At 34.9% G+C, this 18,905-nt stretch overlaps 1 protein-coding gene across 2 annotated transcripts in view; it reads right to left on the bottom strand.

Annotated features, from left to right (window-relative positions):
- The window catches only part of LOC149793699 (protein sel-1 homolog 3-like), a 111,586-nt gene extending 99,819 nt beyond the window's left edge, over positions 1–11,767 (bottom strand). For both annotated transcript variants that reach the window (XM_089967694.1, XM_089967695.1), the window contains exons 1-3: positions 11,672–11,767; positions 3,631–4,183; positions 1,740–1,866 (exon numbers count right to left, since the gene is read on the bottom strand). In XM_089967694.1, coding sequence (XP_089823820.1) covers positions 1,740–1,866; positions 3,631–4,183; positions 11,672–11,740 — 749 coding nt within the window. In that variant the 5' untranslated portion in view covers positions 11,741–11,767. The remainder of the gene's footprint in view (positions 1–1,739; positions 1,867–3,630; positions 4,184–11,671) is intronic.
- Positions 11,768–18,905: the final 7,138 nt, after the last annotated feature.

The raw sequence follows: 18,905 nt of genomic DNA, 5'->3' as shown, positions 1-18,905 counted from the left end.
CTTTCTGACAGCTGGACAAATTCAACTACACTTCATAGAAAATGGTCAACAAAGACTCAATCATAATGTTTGTCAATACATGGTGCCAATTATGGTGTCTGTATCTGAAAAGATTACCATGGTCCCGTTTAAACAAAAAGAACAAACACATATCCCATTCACAATGCAACAGTAATCAAGGGTGAAGAAAACACACATGAGTAACAACTAATTCAACCAAGCCATGCTTGCATCCAAATGAAGTTTCAAAACAATACAGAGCTATGCAACCATGTGACAAACAAATGTGTAGAGAATGTGTACATGTTGTTGTTTGTGGGTTTAATGTTATTTTTCAGCTGTGTGAAGCTACTGGCAAATTTTCTTACATACCCATGCTGGCAGAGCCTGAGACTCGAAGCCAAGCAGACAGATGTGAGGTGTTGGGGACATTAGACCATTTTGCCACCAGGGGCCTGGATGCATTTTTAAGGAAGACATTTATATCCGAATCTGAGACTTCTGGCTTTCAAAGTGAAGAAGTATATTTCTCAGCAGTCCATTCCTCAAGTATGCATCAAAATATTATTTTTTTATTTAAATGTACTTGTTTCATTTATATACACCTAAATTAATTAGCTATAAATGCTTGCTTAATTATCAAAAGATGTGTTCACCATAGATTTTCAAATACATGCCATTCACAGTATTATTGCATGTATTAGTCATTTTTACTTATCCTTGACTTTTCTACATTTTTTTAATATTAAACTCAATATGTTATAAAGATGTACCAAGACCATATCACTTAGATTAGACTCTAACAGGCTATATTTCTTATGTTAGGCAGTAATGTGGACATAGCATATAAAACAACCAGCTTAGGTTATGGTGCATTTTCTGGAAAAAGTTGCACTGAAATTAAATAACCAGAACTTATAGCGCATGTGACCATTCCAGGACCTAATGAACTACATTTGTCTGCTTTGTCATCCTATGTAAAAGTTACTGAATAAACATTATATTTTCTATTTAGGCATTAATGCTGCTTTCATACTGAATACAAATAGGTTTTTAATTTGTTAACAAATCTCCAGGAAAAATCAGAGAATAAATATTGATTTTCTCAAAGACAACAGTAAGATAAAATAATTGGCCTAATCAGTGTTATGATGCAACCTAATTAGTGTTATGACACAGCCTAATTAATATTATGAGTGCCATGAGGCCTTGCAGTGGTGATACTTAGTGACAATGAAATCACTACTTGCTCTTGCTGTAAGAACTTAAAGTTTCAGGACAAAATTACAAATCTTAAATTTGTTTAGAAATTTTTGGAAACTGTCTATGTCATAACAAATTACATTACAGCCAACAGGTTCCTTGCTTAGAAGATTAAGAAATAAGTGAAGATGGTGGGGGTGGTGGCTTAAACCATTTGGTTTTTTTGTTTATACATCCCTGTAGGTGGACTAAATTACCTTCCTTGAACAAAAATTTGCCATTTTATAAAAGAATTAGCAGGCATGAAGAGGGGATAATAAGCTAAGTAAACCAGTCTAATAATAACACTAATGGTCCCACACAATTTTGTCCTTGATTAAATGTCAGTCAAATAAATAAAAAATGACCCATATATGTTGTCTCTATAATCTGGTGTCCTAAATGTGGAGGTATCACTGTGACATTTTGCTCAAATCTCCATGTACAAGTCTTGTACTTATTAATTTAATAGGAATGAATATGTAGCTTCAACTTACTTTGGGTCAGAGCGACTGGCAATTCTCCTGACTTCAAGATTTTTATCAGAGTAGGGAGGGAAGACCTTTATAATGCCATAAGCTAATCCATTCATCACTGCTGGATACTGCACAGCCTCTACTATCACTGAAAAAAAATAAAACAAAGTATCTTTATTTTACCAAATCTTGTATCTGTTGAATATAGCAGGGAAGTCCACTAGACATGCATGTATATCAAGTAATTTTCTAAGAATATATTTCTTTATTAAATGTAAATATCCATCTATAATAATTAAGTTTTCAAACTCTGCAAAGTAATTAGAAGTGTAAAATGTGAAGTTAATACTACTACAACTAAGAAAAACACACAAACATCGTTCACCCACTGTATCTCTCTATCTGCAATCAATTTTTACATTTAAGGTGATTAAAAGTAATTCATTATTAGTGTTTCTGTTTAATACCCTATATTATCAGAAAATGTCAAAAAAGTACATTAAAAGAAGCAATGCAGAAGAGACCCAAGTGGACTTGATGATGCTCAACTGGTGTACATTGGCTTTGAAATCAAGAGCTCCAGGTGCAAGCAACTGTCCAAAACGTTAACTGGAAGATCTGTTGGTTAAACATATAATGAAACAATTCAGTTTCCTAACATTTTTACAAATTTTTTCAACACAATATAGTTGCCATCAAAACAAGTTAACTCCAGTTGTAAGATTATGTTGCTAATCAATACTACTATGAATAATATTTATCGAAATACAAATTTCTTGCTTAATTTGCAGTTTTCTTGCTTACTTGTGAAAATGTTTGACAACAGTAGCACAGCGTAATTCTGAATATGTTGGCAAAACTTACAACTAGAGGATAATGCAATTAGATGCAAAAAGATTAAATAACAGAAAGCGAATAGTCAAACTAAGTTTTCAAGAAAAATGCTATTTGATAACACTTCACTAGCACAAAGTTGCAAATGCAGAACTCCCAAGCTAGCAAAGATGTTCACCACATCTTTAAGCTTGTTTAAGTTTTAAAAGTGCAAATAAACCATCTGCTAGCTAAGACAAAAGTGATCTCCCTTCGGATAGAAAGATTGATACCAAATCCGTTTTATCATCAGTTACTACTGAGCATTATGTGCATGCTATTCCAGGAATATAACTGCTAAGAGGAAAGTGGCGATACCATAATCAGGTAAGCATTTTTAAGTTGGTTCCTTTCTTTAAATACATAATCTGATCATAAGACTATGGAGAACATGTAAGAGAAACAAAGTTACATTCCCTTACCACAGAGCTGACCCTGTTTCCAGTTTCCTAATATATGTACTGTAGTTTTGAGTCTCATGTGAGATATGGGCTTGAGAGTGCATCAAGTCAGTACATGGAAACAGTTTGAAGAAAACTTTGCTCCTGTAAATCCAACAGAAGTTCCCTCATCAATATGAAGCTGCTTAGCGATCGACCTGAGATGTTAGTTTGTTGTACTGTGAACATAAGTCACATCTGCGGGTCAAAATGAGTCTTTGGAATAAAAGGTCTCAAAACAAAATGAAGAATGTTGTATCTGACCTCAATTCCACAGCCTAGATGCGAGAGAACTCCTAAGAAGTGTTTAACTGAAAGGCACAAAGTGAATCTGAGTTTTCGTGAGACCTCACTAACAGTGCACTGATGAGGCACTAGCAGGAGTTGTAACTTATGACTGCCAGGATTTAACACCTGTCCCTCTATCCAAGGTGGAACCAGTTTCATCCGACTTCCATCACAGCAAACTGAAAGACTTTTGAGACTAAAACAAGCTGGAGAAATGGTTAAATCTTTCTTTGCTTGAGAAGACTGGAGTTGCAAGCTACGATGTAGTCTTAATATTTTGAGATGGTAACATAATTCAAGCTTATATTTACCTGGCTCTTTTTGGCACTGAGGAATATATTTGGAAGACTTAAACGACAACATGAAAAATGACCATGCTTCACATCGTGAAGGATATATTAAAAATGGTCGTGAGAATGGTGGAAGAATTTCCAGGTCATAAGATACTTTGATATTAGACCTGTGATAGGAATCACTAGTTTTTCTGGACCATTTCCAGATTTCTGGGTCCAGCATCCAGGCCCTTAACTTTGTATTTATTGCAACTTTTGTCTGTTTGTTGAAATAATTATAATTATACGCCACTGACGGCACAACTTTCAGTCTCACATGCTTTGATTTTTCATTTGCTGTCCTTTCTCTGCACCACCACACTTTCTGAAATATTTTCACGTTTCTTTTATCTTCAAGGTCAGTCACAAGCTCTATTCCAACTATTCTTTCCCGTGAACAGAGATGTAAAACCTGAAGCCACTGATAGTTTTGGAAGACAGTAGGTGGATTCAAAATCTGAATGCTCTCCTGCCCATTGAATTCAGCATCTATCACCATGGAGATAACCTTGGGTCCTCTGGGCAAGTCCATCTGAAAGGAAACATTATTTTACAACAAATCTGACTTGGACAGTACATGTATGAACTGCTTCTGATACAGTAATACTTCCAGAAACCATGCCCTGCTGGTGATGTAAATTTTGGTTATTTTACAGCAGCGGTCAGTTTAAAGAGGACTAGAATGGCTAAATTGGAATATAAATATTTGGCCAGTAGAAACATTAAACTCTGAAAAGCAGAGCTTAAAGATTTTGTGTAATTTCTACATTTACCCCTGACCCATCCACCCATGAAAATATGTGGTATACCATGCTTTTCATCAAATACTGACATAACCAGTATGTAGTCAACACAGTAACCATTGGTAAAACATCCATTCATCCATCCACACACCCACCCATACAACGATACAGATTGTAACAGGGCATTAAAGACATACAATGAAAAAAATGTTTTACTATGATATAAAAGTAGTACTACAGTGAATTGATAAAAAACAGACCAATTTTTGTTTTTATTTTCTAAATCATTTTTCTTAACTCTGTTTCATAAATTCACTGTAGCTCAGTCAGTAGAGCACATGACTTGTAATCCAAGTGTAGCTGGTTCAATACCTGCCCAGGTCAGCCAAGGTTGACTGTCCCAGTTTGTCTAGGAAAGGCACAGCTCCCATTTATTTGGCATTATATTGCCATAATATGCTAAAAGTGCCATTAAATGTACACACATACCCAATCTGCTTCAGGCTTCAGAAGCTATTATCAATATATGGGGTGCTGGGTGGCCTAGCGGTCTAAATCACTCGCCTTTACTGATCACTGCCATCTCAACTCTGACCATATGGATTCGAGTCTCAGGCTTGGCCAAATATGGGCATGTGAGAAAGCTTGCCAGAAGTTTCCAGTAGGTCAGTGGTCCTTACAGGTTCTTCTTCCACCAATTATATGGGCCACCACATATAGCCTATCTTGCACTGAGAAATGGATTTAAACTCAAAACAACAACAACTTCAATTATCAGTATACATCCATAGACATCCGACTTACTTGCTTTGAGTAACTTTGGAGTGAATCCAAGAGAACAAAAACAGTTTATGAACCAGTAACTACCTTGATTAGCCACTACAGTGGAGGCCACACAAAAAAAAACATACAGCATGCAGTCCAGTCATCCACTTCCTATACCCATTATTCACATGTACAATACAGAATTAACACGATAAACTATCATAGTATACAATGTATAGTCATTAAAAGGGAAAGTTTATCACAGAATAAACATACAATATATAGCCATTAACAAGGAAAGTTTATCACAGAATAAACATAGTTATTCCTACTTTGGACTGCATTGTTGAGAAAGGACCTTTGGAGTTGGCTAGGATATATATAACATTTATGTGAGTGCCACACTCCAATGATGGATTTGATGTTCCAAAAGCGTGCTTGTTGAATTTTAATTCCACATATTTTGCCAAGTATATAAAACAATATTTAAAGTCACTATATGGAAACTTCCATTTAGAATTGGGTGACTGCAGTGTAGTTCTGGCTGCTTTATTAATGGCTCTCTCAATACTTTAATACAATGTGATTAGGCAGCTATCAGTGCAGAATACCTTTGTGAGAATCTATGAGCATCTTATGTGTATGTAAGATCTGGTATATTAATAGGTTATCAAAGTAATGTTTTTGCTGGCTTTCAGTGCAGAAAGGCAGTCTGAAAAGAGTATCACACGCACGTTGCATATGTTTGTTTACTGGAGAAATAGCTTATAAAAATTCATATTTATATTGATATATCAACTCTCCACTTCATGCTTTCCATAATTAAAATATGTTTTCACATTTTAACAAGTATTTAATCTTATCTACATTCTGCAACTTATTAAAACACCACTCACATCCATTTCATAACAATGAAGACATGATTCAGTCAATAATCATTCCAAAAAGACTTAACTGACTTTGTTCCTCCTTAAATATCAATGAAGACATCATTCAGTCAATAATCATTCCAAAAAGACTTAATTGGCTTTGTTCCTCCTTAAATAACAATGAAGACACGATTCAGTCAATAATCATTAAGACTTAATTGGCTTTGTTCCTCCTTAAATAACAATGAAGACATGATTCAGTCAATAATCATTCCAAAAAGACTTAATTGGCTTTGTTCCTCCTTAAATAACAATGAAGACATAATTCAGTCAATAATCATTCCAAAAAGACTTAATTGGCTGTGTTACTCCTTAAAGCTGTAGCTAATTGATAAATTGATACTGCTCAAAGAAACATTTCAGACACAGGCTGGTGACTTTTTAAAAAAAAATCATGAGCCCACACAAGCCCAGACTCAAAGTCCACAAGTCCTCACTCAAATACATTTGCCCAAAATCCTTGCCCTATTTTTTAACAGTATTTTTCACACAACATTGCAATTGTTGTACTTTAATTATGAAAAGAAACAAACAAAATCATATTTAATTGACTTGTGTATTTATTCAGGTCTCAAAATATTTAACATAAAGCAATGCTAATTTCTCCAGGTCCAGATGTCAGTGTCCAATTGCTCTAGTAATGTCCTACTGTCTCACTGGATCAGCAGTGCTGGTGGTGTTCGTTAGTGGATGAAATGTTCTGCTTTACACAGTTTATCATTACTTTTTTATGTTGTTCATATGTGACACAATGACAAGTTTAACTATTGCTCCATCACTTATTCAAGTGTTTCTGCTGAAATCATTTCTGGTCAATCTTTTTATCTCACTTCCTCCAAATTACAGCCGATTTTTAATCAAAAACTCAAAGACATCATGGGCAACCTTTGATATCTTTATTACTTATAGCATGTCAACAAAAACATGATCCATTGGGCCTAAGCTCTCCAGATGAAATCAAAAAGGTAATCAGTTAACAGCCTGTTGTGTACACATGTTAGCTTTAATCTGATTACTCAGTCATGCATCACTGCACTGGTCACAATAACTACTGGAACAGTTCCAATCCCATGTAGACTGGTTCTGTATGGTTTCTGTAATGCATCAACAGAACATATGATATTACTATATGGCTTTTTTCCTTTCTTTGTCAATTTAAAAAAAAAAATAATTTTCAAAAATGATGGATTACAGCTATAAAATTATGTTCAACAGACAGTCTTAAAAATGGTAGCATCACATGTATCATAATCATGAAATTATGCTGAAGTATAATCCAAATTTGCAATGATGTGGCACTAGTTATACCACCAGATAGTTCAAATTTATTTGAACAAGATAAAGACACAATTTCCACCATATTATGAGACTGCTATTATCATCAACTTTCCTCTATTTTCATTTTTTTTTTAATCCCAAATTTGCCAGGCACCACCAATACAGCTACAGCCAGGATCTAAAATCTTTACTGTAATGCCATGAACCAGGGGTGCACAGCATATGGCCTGCTGACACATTTTCTGAGGCCTGTGTCTTTACTTTATGTATATGTATTTTATGCCTTTATTACAGACACAAAACTTTTGCAATGCAGCTCACTTTGTTCTGATCAAGGTTTATTCATATCAACATTGGAATTATGGCTTAATGTGCCATAAATTCAACCTTGTTAAACAGCATACAGATATGGTCTCATTCTCTCAATCTGAGTAGACATAGTTCAGGATTAAAGTACAAATTTATCTGATGGATCAACACAGCTGGGTAGCTTATATTTCCTTACTTTCCTCGATTTTATTTTGCTCTGGAATTCTGTACCTCTTCTCAAGAATTTCTATACCTCTTCTCAAGAATTCCATAAAAAGTTGCTTTGCAAGCAGGGTAGACCCACATTTGCTGCTCCAACTATTAGCGGCATGCAGCATTGATGCGGTAAATAAAGTGTTAAGTAACTACTTGTCAGATATCATTTTAACTTGCTGAATGGAAAACGCTGTATTCAAATAAAATGTTGACAAGGTTCAACTTGGCTGAGTTGAGCCACAGGTATCTGGATTATTAAATGTGAATGGTGAAATGAAGGATGGGGGCACGTAATGAATTACATCGCGAACCTTGCATGTGCTATGCGAGAAATAGGACTATGTATTAAGTCATAAATAATCATCCAAGTTTCAACATGACCGAGTTTTCAAATTTTGAACAAATTATCGTATACAATGCACTCTTCATGGCTAAGGTGTTGATTGGCAGATATTGTCTATAAAATTATAGAAATCACAGTCTCTTGCAGATATCAGAATCAAGGATTGAACCAGAGAACCCAATGGTGCAAAAACTACTTATTACTACTGTGACATCACGGTCCTAAGCAATCATGCTGAGAACATGGACTACAGTGGGGTGTAAGTGACTTATCCCCATGCTTTAATGGTGTGATATTGTGATATATCTATCCTGTATCCATCTGTTACCCCAACTTCCTCGTAAACTGTTGAGTAAAAATGCATGAAACTCTGCAGTTATGTTGCACTTGAGGTAACCATCTGTTACATACTGTCACCCTGGGCTTACCCAAGGATGGGGTCAAAAATCAAATAAACCAAAATAAATTCTAATTTTACCTATCTATTCAAAGGAAGATGTATCCTATATGTGAGGGATATTACATTATGAATCCTGTTTTACTGTTTGGGGGTGGGAGTGAATATTCAATGTGTGTGTATGGAGGGGTGGGTGTGTTTTGGTGTAAAAACATTAATATCCCAAGAACCATGAGGTATACATACTTCATTAAACAAACAATATATCTTTTCACAGGTAAAAATAACTGGTATGTAATAACTTCTTTTCAATCATTTTTGGTGTAAAATATTTATTTATCAATATTTCAATTCATAAGTTTGTGGCAATTCAATGCATGACAACATTCGAAGTGCAAAAGCTTGTCAACAATTTTTTTTCTTTTAAGGAAATTTGTTATTTTTAGCATTATTTCTATATCACAAACTTATTTAGCTGTTTATCTGATAGTAAAAGCTTAAGGTCCAGAATTCAGTCTATACAAATTGAGACGGTTGATTAATCCATAGACAACAGCTTGTGGGTCTGCATCATGGCAATACTGGTATGTCAGATCAGTTGTCAATAGGACCCAATAGCTGTTTTTGTTATCTGAACTATAAGGTGCACATCTGTAACATGACATGTAGAAACTACCAGAACTCTGATGAAATTATACCTGCGCAACTCAATTGCTTGAAACATATGGCTCACAGCTTCTCCTTTCTCCCTCTCTCATATGTTTTTTTAAACCTCATTCTGGGAGGAGTGTCATCAACTACAAATCAAGGAAAGGGGGACAAAATGGGGTGTGAATTAAACTAGTTGGGCCATCAAGTACTAGCGTGTTCATTTTCCTAGTCATTACAAGCATATATTTGTATTATATCACATTCCTATTAAAATTAAAGCCCTACCAGCAATGGTCCATCTAGATCCATCCATGGCTCAACTCATTATAGGAGAAAAGGGGTGTCACTCCCCAACATCGTAAGCTTCCTCACATAAGGCCTCTCACTGTGACCCTAATATACCTCATTAAAACTCATGCAGTTAAGTTTCTAGACTTTTTAAAATCTCCATTTACCATATGGTAGATTTTAGTCTTTATCAACTGTACCAACAAAATATAAAATGTAAAATATGATTTCAGTCAAGACACCCTATTATTGTCAACTATGATTTCAATAAAGATACCCAACAAAGATACCCTATTGATGTCAAATATGATTTCAATAAAGATGCCCCATCCTTGTCAAATATGATTTCAATAAAGACACCCTATCATTGTCAAATATGATTTCAATAAAGACACCCTATCATTGTCAAATATGATTTGAAATAACATTGTCAAATCAGATTTTAGTAAAGATATAATAACATTTGTCAAATATGATTTCAGTAAAGATAAAAAATAAAGATATCCTATCACTGTCAAATCAGATTTCAATAAAGATACCCTAACATTGTCAAATATGCCCCTACAATCAGAATTGTGTTCCACTCTTTCCTTTCTCTGTGATAAGTATTCAGCATGAGCATCCTATGGTGAGGATAATATCTCACGTATAATGCCATCTAAAGACTTGTAGTGAGGATATCCCATGTATATTGCCCTCTAAAGACTTGTAGTGAGGATATTCCATGTATATTGCCCTCTAAAGACTTGTAGTGAGGATATCCCATGTATACTGCCCTCTAAAGACTTGTAGTGAGGATATTCCATGTATACTGCCCTCTAAAGACTTGTAGTGAGGATATCCCATGTATACTGCCCTCTAAAGACTTGTAGTGAGGATATTCCATGTATACTGCCATCTAAAGACTTGTAGTGGGGATATCCCATGTATACTGCCCTCAAAAGACTTGTTGTGAGGATATTCCATGTATATTGCCATCTGAAGACTTGTAGTGAGAATATTCCATGTATACTGCCCTCTAAAGACTTGTAGTGAGGATATCCCATGTATACTGCCATCTAAAGACTTGCAGTGGGGGTATCCCATGTATACTACCCTCTAATCACTTGTAGTGAGGATATCCCATGTATACTGCCCTCTAATGACTTGTAGTGAGGATATCCCATGTATACTGCCCTCTAATGACTTGTAGTAGGGGTATCCTATGTATACCATCCTCCAAAAGTCTTGTGGAATGGATATCCCATGTTCAATGCCCTCCAAAAGTCTTGTGGGATGGATGTCCCATGTAAACTGTCCTCCAAAAGACTTGTGGTGAGAATATCCCAAGTACACTGCTCTCCAAAAGAACCTTTCCACAGTGTTCCTAGTGACTTTCATTTCTGACACTGTGCTGCCATTCTGAACATGCATATTAATAGAGATAGGACAAGAAAAAAAACATTTGAAATTAAGGTATATCAACAAATATTTTTTTAGTCTGGACTTCAGATATCAATGCTGGAGGCAGGGATAATTCATGGAAAGTAATACATGCATACAAAATTCATTGATGCACCAAGGGTAATGGACAAACAAAAAGACTGTGATTGATTGCTAACTCAACGGATAGGCTGACTGAGCACTGGATAGATTGATGGAGATAAGTATATAGTAATGGAAGATATCTGTATGGATGAATGGATAGATATTCCAGATGTAATGATTAAAGATCGTTCATTTATTCGATACGTAGTGTTGCTTGCTAACTGGCTTTATCGATAGTTACTGTTCAGCAGAACCTAAAAGTCGTATCAATGGAATTACTGTAATGAAAATATTAATAATGTTAAATAAAAAATGTACTTGTTTAAACTTCAAGAAATCGCATATATTGACCATAACTGATTTACTCTTTCCCAAAGACACACTCACCCCTTCCATGGCACTCTCTACTATATCTCACCTTTAATTCCAACCAACCCCAGATGAACTCAACTGACCTCTCGTGCTTTTCTTCATCAAATGTAAACAATGCAACCAGCATGCTAATTAAATACATTTGACCGTATCTTAAAGATAAATATGCCTTGTTGATCATGTCATTTATAACCCAACTTACACTTGTCACGAGTGATAAACAAATCCCCGCTAGAAGCTGTGAAACCGTAAACATTACCCATGACTCCATTGCACAGTTGACTTACTGAAGTACGGCAGACTTGTTTCAATACACATATAGCTCACTACCCGGTACACGTGGTACATGGTGACAATTGAACCAATCAAAACTGACTCAGCTGTGATAGATAAAGGTGGCACAAACAGAAATTCAATATAAATTATGAATCAAGTTTCTCTCTCTCTCTCTCTCTCTCTCTCTCTCTCATAAATGGAAATAACCCAAATTTATTTTTAGTATGAGTTTTTAAGAATGTTTCGGGAACAAACTTTTTATATAGAAAAGACATAATACACAGCTAACATAGCGAATCTAATAGATAACTAAAGAACAAATAAATTGTTAAAACTACTTAACAAATCATTTGGTTTGGCATGGTATTTTACGACACAGCAACACGGAAAGGTTACGAACCGAACATTTCATTATGGGGAAATGGGGACACTCCGATGAAGATATTTTTCTCTTTGATGTATTCATTTCTTTATTATTTATTTAAAGTATGGATAGAATAAGGTCTATTTTTCAGCAAATCATATAATGTACATTTTTGTCTCAAGCTTTTCTGTGGTCAGAAAGTATTCTTATTAAATCTCATGGCATTTTACTCACATCCACAGCTATGACGAAAATTCATACAACGTCGTCAACCAGTTTTCTTAATTGTGTTCTAATATTTTCAGAAACAAAAGTTTATGTTTCTATTAGCATGTGCAACAGAAAATTAAAGACAAAGTTTCTTTAAAGATAAGAAATGGAAAGTTCATTTAATTATATCAATAACAAAAATATAAAACATTGCGAAATTGCTTGGAAAAAAAAATACATGTCTCAGAGAGACACAGAGTATTAATCATATATTCCAATTCTGGCTGAGTTTGTTGCGTGAGAATCAGTAGTTAAGTTGGATGATTTGAATTTAATCAGTTTGCGTTTATTTTGGTTTTTGCGTGCACTAGAGATTGTTTATTTGATGATGCAATGGAGTCTTCAGTTGGCAAAACAATCTAAGAATCCGATAGTTAGTATTTTGTGTTCGGATCGATCTCACGCGATCAGGTTAAAATTAGACCCTAACACACATCATCTCTTGTCACGCAGAATGTTAAAAACAAACATACAAGTCTTGAAAAAAGTAAAGGAAATAGAAAAGGAAAAAACACACGAATAGTTTTCATCTTTTTGGTGCTGGACACACAAACGCACGCATGCACACGCACACATACACATAGACATGCATGCATACATACACACACACACACACACACACATATACATATATATATATATATATATATATATATATATATATATATATATATATATATATATGGAAATTTACTCGATAAAAGCAATGCCAACTGGGTGAGTAAAATCAAAACTGGGTGTTTAGTGTTTCAGTTTTCTCTGCATCTGTTACTGGTTATAGGGTATCTACCTTAAAAGGATGGCTGCACTAGGAATCATTTTTCTTCTTTTTTTATGTTGTTATTGTCTTTTGTGTTTTAGAACTGCTTAAAATCCAAAGTTAAGTTCCCCGTAATATTGTACATATAGACGTTTTGTTAAATTTTCTTTGATATCCGTTCTTAGCTGTGTCGATTATGTTCTTAATTTGACACTGCCTGAACATTTTGATGCAACATGAGTTTCGCTTCTTCTCTGAAATAATTTTCTAATTATGTCTGTAATCCAGGGCATCGACACAGCTCATCTACTCAGTTATGAAGTAAAATAGTGTTTTTTTTTTAAATTTTAAAACTGATGTAGCTAGACAAGATTTTATAACTTAAGACCGCAGCTCATTAGCTTCAGATCTCGTTGTATCGACATTTTCTTTGCTAAATAAACATACTTTTCAATTATTTTTAAGGGGAGCTTGTATGTAGAGAATACAAGGTAGAACATAATGGTCACTAAACTAGCCAGACAGGTCAGTGAATTCATGAGTACTGCCCTGGAAATGACGTGGTAATAAAGTCACAACCAGGCCAAAGACTTTTCTTTCTCGAGTTGGAAAGTGGACTATTTGCTCTACGCCAAGGTCATTTATAATACCATTCAGTGGCTTTCCTTCTTTGCTACTAAGCGTATTCCCCAGTTTGCATGTTTTTTTCTTCTCCATGCAATGCTATCATAATTAAAAGTCTTAAGAACGCGTACGTTTGCTTTATGTCCGTTTTCATGATATTTTAACTTCTTAAGCTCCTCTCGCAATAAAAGAATGTCGTCTTAGTGACTGCCAGATCCTTGGTACGAACTACCTATGTAATGAGATGGTCCATTTACTAAATTTTTGGTTCTAAACTGTTCTAATCTATTGTCCAGTTCGGACAGAGACATTTGTTTAAAGATCTTTGCGTACCTGTGATAACACCCCTCCACCAAGTCAAGTTCTTGTATAGATTCTAATTGCCTCCCTCTGTAAATAACTCCGAGGTGCTTACCAAATTGCCTATTTTAGTTTCCTGGATAGCCACTATGTCTAGCTTTTCAACGTCTATATAAAAACGTAACTCTAACTTGCCTAAAAAGAAGAAAAAATCCTTATTTCAGACTGCATGGTTTAAACATCTAACTCAATATTTAAATATATTTTAAATATAACAAATCACAGGTATCTTAGGCACAAATATACATGTATGCAATTAATGAATTGATCTGACATTGTTAAGAATAAATTATGTAAGACATTAAAAGAGAAATTTGTTCCTTGTATTCATAATCCGTGAATTAAAACGAATGTCATAGTTCCAGAGAGAGTTAAAGAAACATTTCTTACTAACTGATATTCTGGTTATCATTGAAAACATATACTTTTTAATTAATTCTTCAAAACTATATACATTATAACTTACAAACGTGGTAGAGGCGCCGTTCCTTCTTGGAAGGATTAATAGTAAATGAATACTATCACAATAACCATTTACTGATTTTCCTTTTATACGTTCATTTTATTACATGTGCATTGTGCAGAAATGAGGTTTGAATAATTTAATTTTAATATTCGACGAACAGTTGCTTTTTAATTCAATTTATGTGAAATCGTGTTTGTGTTAGTACATAAAACTTTATAGCATTTCATCATTATGTAATAGTTTTTAAAATATGACCCAAATAAAAGTCTGACTGTTGACATATGAAAGAGCAGGACATTTAAGAACTACAAGAGATAACGATGATTCGAATGACGTTGACTTAGCACTTGACAACTATTCATACTGGTTTTTGCGTATTTTATATAATATAATTCTTAAGTGCTTAACCTTCACCTGCATAATTTCCTGAAAACTGCTATAAAAGGACAACGCTAAAACACGAAGCCACCTAATCGTGATATATGTATCAAGGGACATATTTTAATGTAATGGTCATATGGCAAGTATAAAATAATGTTAGTTACGAGTTTTAAGTTTTGGAAAACTAAATTTTTTTAAAGATCAAATTACAAGATGCTTTTAAAATTACCTTTAAAAAAATAACTAATATTCAAAGTTAGGCAAAAGGGTTTAAAACACCAAACAAAACAGCCACCAAATGTTACGTCCTTCCCGGCTGATGCATGAGCTGTGCCGCATAAAGTGTAATGAGAGTCTATACGAAGCAGCCGAAGGTACCACGCATTCACCCATTTTCGAATGGAAGATTCCATATACTGACCTCAAAATATTATATCAATCAACATATTATTCATACCTGGCAAAATATGCGGACTGAAAACTCAAAGAATTTTCAGAACATAATTGTTGGAGTGTGGCATTCTTTGTGTAGAATTAATCACAGAGATTGGGTGCTATTGTGCCGATTGTGTGTCGTGAATGTACATTTCCTGAAGGGTGAATCTCTGCTAGAGTGCACATCCTGCAAGAGGTTTCTGACAGTGGAACACATTCCTGTCGAGTGTATCGATCTTCCACCCTGTGAGACAGGAATGTATTTTGATGTGAACTCAGAAATTTTTGGTGATGTACCACCAGAGAAAAAGTTGGACTTTTTTTGAAAAAATGCGGATTATACATATAAATGGCCACCCTTTATTTATAACGCATTTATATAATTTTTGTTACCTTTATGTTTCAGTCTATACACATTTTAACTGGTTATATTGTTATTTTGTACAAGTTAACTTTTTGGGAGGGTTTGTGTGTGTGTGTATTAGCTGCCTTCATTTTTGTTTGCATTTCTATACATTTACGTTTGTATAACTTTACTTTAATCGGCAAAGTGTAACCAGTATTGCGCCGTTAAACCCCAAAACACCCATATTCTTTATTTCATCAGAAAAGAAGTGGCTGGATCGCTAAGCAAGCTTAAAAGTTACTAATGCAATGCCAGAGACATTTTATATTTTCGTCAAATCAGAGAATATCGCACACATGACCTCTCTCTCTCTCTCTCTCTCTCTCAATCTGATTATAAAATCAAATCTTCACAGTCCACTCAGGAACGTCATTTAGGGGGTGGGGCAGGGGGCGTTTGCCCCCCCCCCCGAATTTGCATGTGCTGTAAAACGTAAAACTGCTGTTGTCTATATACGAAAATTAACAAGCCCGTCAAGTTTCCCCCTCCATCAAGTTTTGCCGCCCCCCCCCCCCACTTAGGATTGTTCAGATCTAATTTTAATACAATTGCTATGTTGTCTGTCTGTCTGCCTCTCTCTCTCTCTCTCTCTCTCTCTCTCTCTCTCTCTCTCTATATATATATATATATATATATATATATATATATATATATATATATATATATATATATACCACATACATTAAAAATAACAAAGCATTTAAACTGTTGGTATAAAGCAAACTGATATACCAGTACTACTGGCATATCAATTTTTGATCCGCCCATGTCGCAATAATACGAATATATAAACATTCTTTCAACTACATGCCTATAGATCAATGATGAATTTCTACTCATTCGTTAATCACAAATGACATATGAAAATGACGATAAAAAGTATTAATAGTCCCTGTTTTCTAAATGAAATTAAAATGGTACACAATTTCATCGGAATCATTTCTTTTTTCCATTCCCCTCTCCCCTCTCGTGCGTAAGGGACAAAATAAGCAAAAATCTGGATTGAGACAGAAAAACATATTGCGCTGGACGAAAATATTAAAACTAAACTTGTACCAAGTAACCTACAGTAATCTGGTTCGTCGTAACGGTAACTTTACGCTTTCCTTGGGATCTATCGACAGTGTTCATAACATTAATGATACACAGTTGCAATAGTCAGTCGACACTAAGCCTATATGTTAAATTTGTCGGTTACAAGGCACACATACTGTAGCGTAGTTAATGCTTTGTTTTTATTTCTTAAACCTATTATGATGTTCTAAAAATCGATTATTTTTTAATATAAAAATGTCCAAAGGGTCGCCCACGCACCCCCCCCCCCTGGATTATCGTAGCTAGATACGGGCGAAAATCCATGAAAATACGAGCGTTGGTGTTTTACGCTTGTGTCATAAGACGATGTCTCTGGACCTATGAATGGTGGTAAAGTTTAGTCAAACTGTCCAAAGGGAGAGAGAGAGAGAGAGAGAATTTATAGTATTTAGAAATGTTAATTAAAGCATAATAATGACTTAGTTGAACTGTAAGTATATTATTTTAATTACCTCATGTTGGTTCGTCATTTCGCTTAGTTTCTATTCCACGCTAATTTCCATATGCCAGTACGTGAACGCCTGACAGTTCAGGTTCGGTGTACAAAAATCTAACCGTGTTTGTAGTGCACTACTTTCTTCATAAAAACCATATTTCATGTTTAAATCATGACTGTGTCTTATACTGATTTAATAAATGTGAATGAAAATAGAAACTCAAAAAGAAAACAATCAACTTATCAATTTGCACATGTGATTGTGAACAACAAGAAAAATCGTAGAACTACATTTTGTAGCAGGCACACTCGCAGGGATGTAAGGAGTTCATTCGTTCGGTCAATACACAGTTGCTCGGAGAATATGGTAAATCTATTAAAATTGCAAATATGTGTATTTGTATGTGATATAAATAAAATATATGTATAGCATGCACGCTTTATAAATGATATACCATTCGTTGTATAAAGCCTCGTTTCCTTTTGATGAAAAATGTATACATCTCGTGGTATAGCATTGATACAGCGTACATACTATATATATATTGTACATCTGATGTTGTTATCTGAAACTTCAGTGTTTTTACAAGGGCATGATCAGTTTCTTTGAAAAATCATAAATAATTCAGTCTATTTGAACGTGTCTTCAATTCTATTCATGATTGTATAGTTGAATTTAAGGCAACAGTTTAATTGATAGTGTGCTTTATCTGAAGCTAATGTCCTGAAATCAATTTCAAAAAGCGATACTTAACAAGTCATTGTAAATATATAATGTCCCAAACATTTGGCATTAATGGAAAAACGACACTTATCAGGTCATTGTAAATATATAATGACCCAAGCAGCAGAGAGGATAGTAGTGAAAGGGGACGATTTAGCCTCAATGGAAATTAGCATTACAGACCCCCCCCCCCCCCGGACGGTTTAGCCTCAATGGAAATTTAACATGGAGAAAAATCGTGGGACTGTTTAGCCTCAAGGGGAATTGAACATGGGAATATGGGACTGTTGAGCCTCAAGGGGAATTGAACATGGGACTGTATAGCGTCAAGGGAAATTTAACATGGGATTTAAAAAAAATAAATAAATAAATAAATAAAAATAAAAAAAGGGGTAGGCAATGGAAAGTCATTCTCTTTTCGAGACCTATGAGTGGCTTTGGGTTTATGTTAATGTATCCATTAACATAAGTGGCACCGCATTGGTCTTCTTCTTGTCCTTAGGCTGCGCCTCACTGTAGGACCGTAAATCAGCACTCTTTTGAGGCATCCTTGTCTTTCTACGTAGATCCTACGTATCCACAGACTGGTGTCTGTCCTGTGGACAACGGTCCACTTGGATCGGACATACATTAGCATGTCCGTCCTAAACATCATTGAAGACACAAGGGTGGATGATTCGATTGTGGTCCACATCTTGAGGCGACGAGAACAGGTGAATCAATGCAGTGAACTGCGCTTATTTATAGGTAGAGGCAGGATTGAAACGGATTGAGTTCATTCACCAATCCGAACACGCGTTACAAAATTCAGTCAGCCCGCATCCAATCCGAAGAGAGCA

The sequence above is a fragment of the Sinohyriopsis cumingii genome, chromosome 8 (genome assembly GCF_028554795.1).
Source record: "Sinohyriopsis cumingii isolate HCF-2022 chromosome 8, ASM2855479v2, whole genome shotgun sequence".
NCBI classification, from domain to species: Eukaryota; Metazoa; Mollusca; class Bivalvia; order Unionida; family Unionidae; genus Sinohyriopsis; species Sinohyriopsis cumingii.
This window is presented reverse-complemented; position numbering and strand designations above follow the sequence as displayed.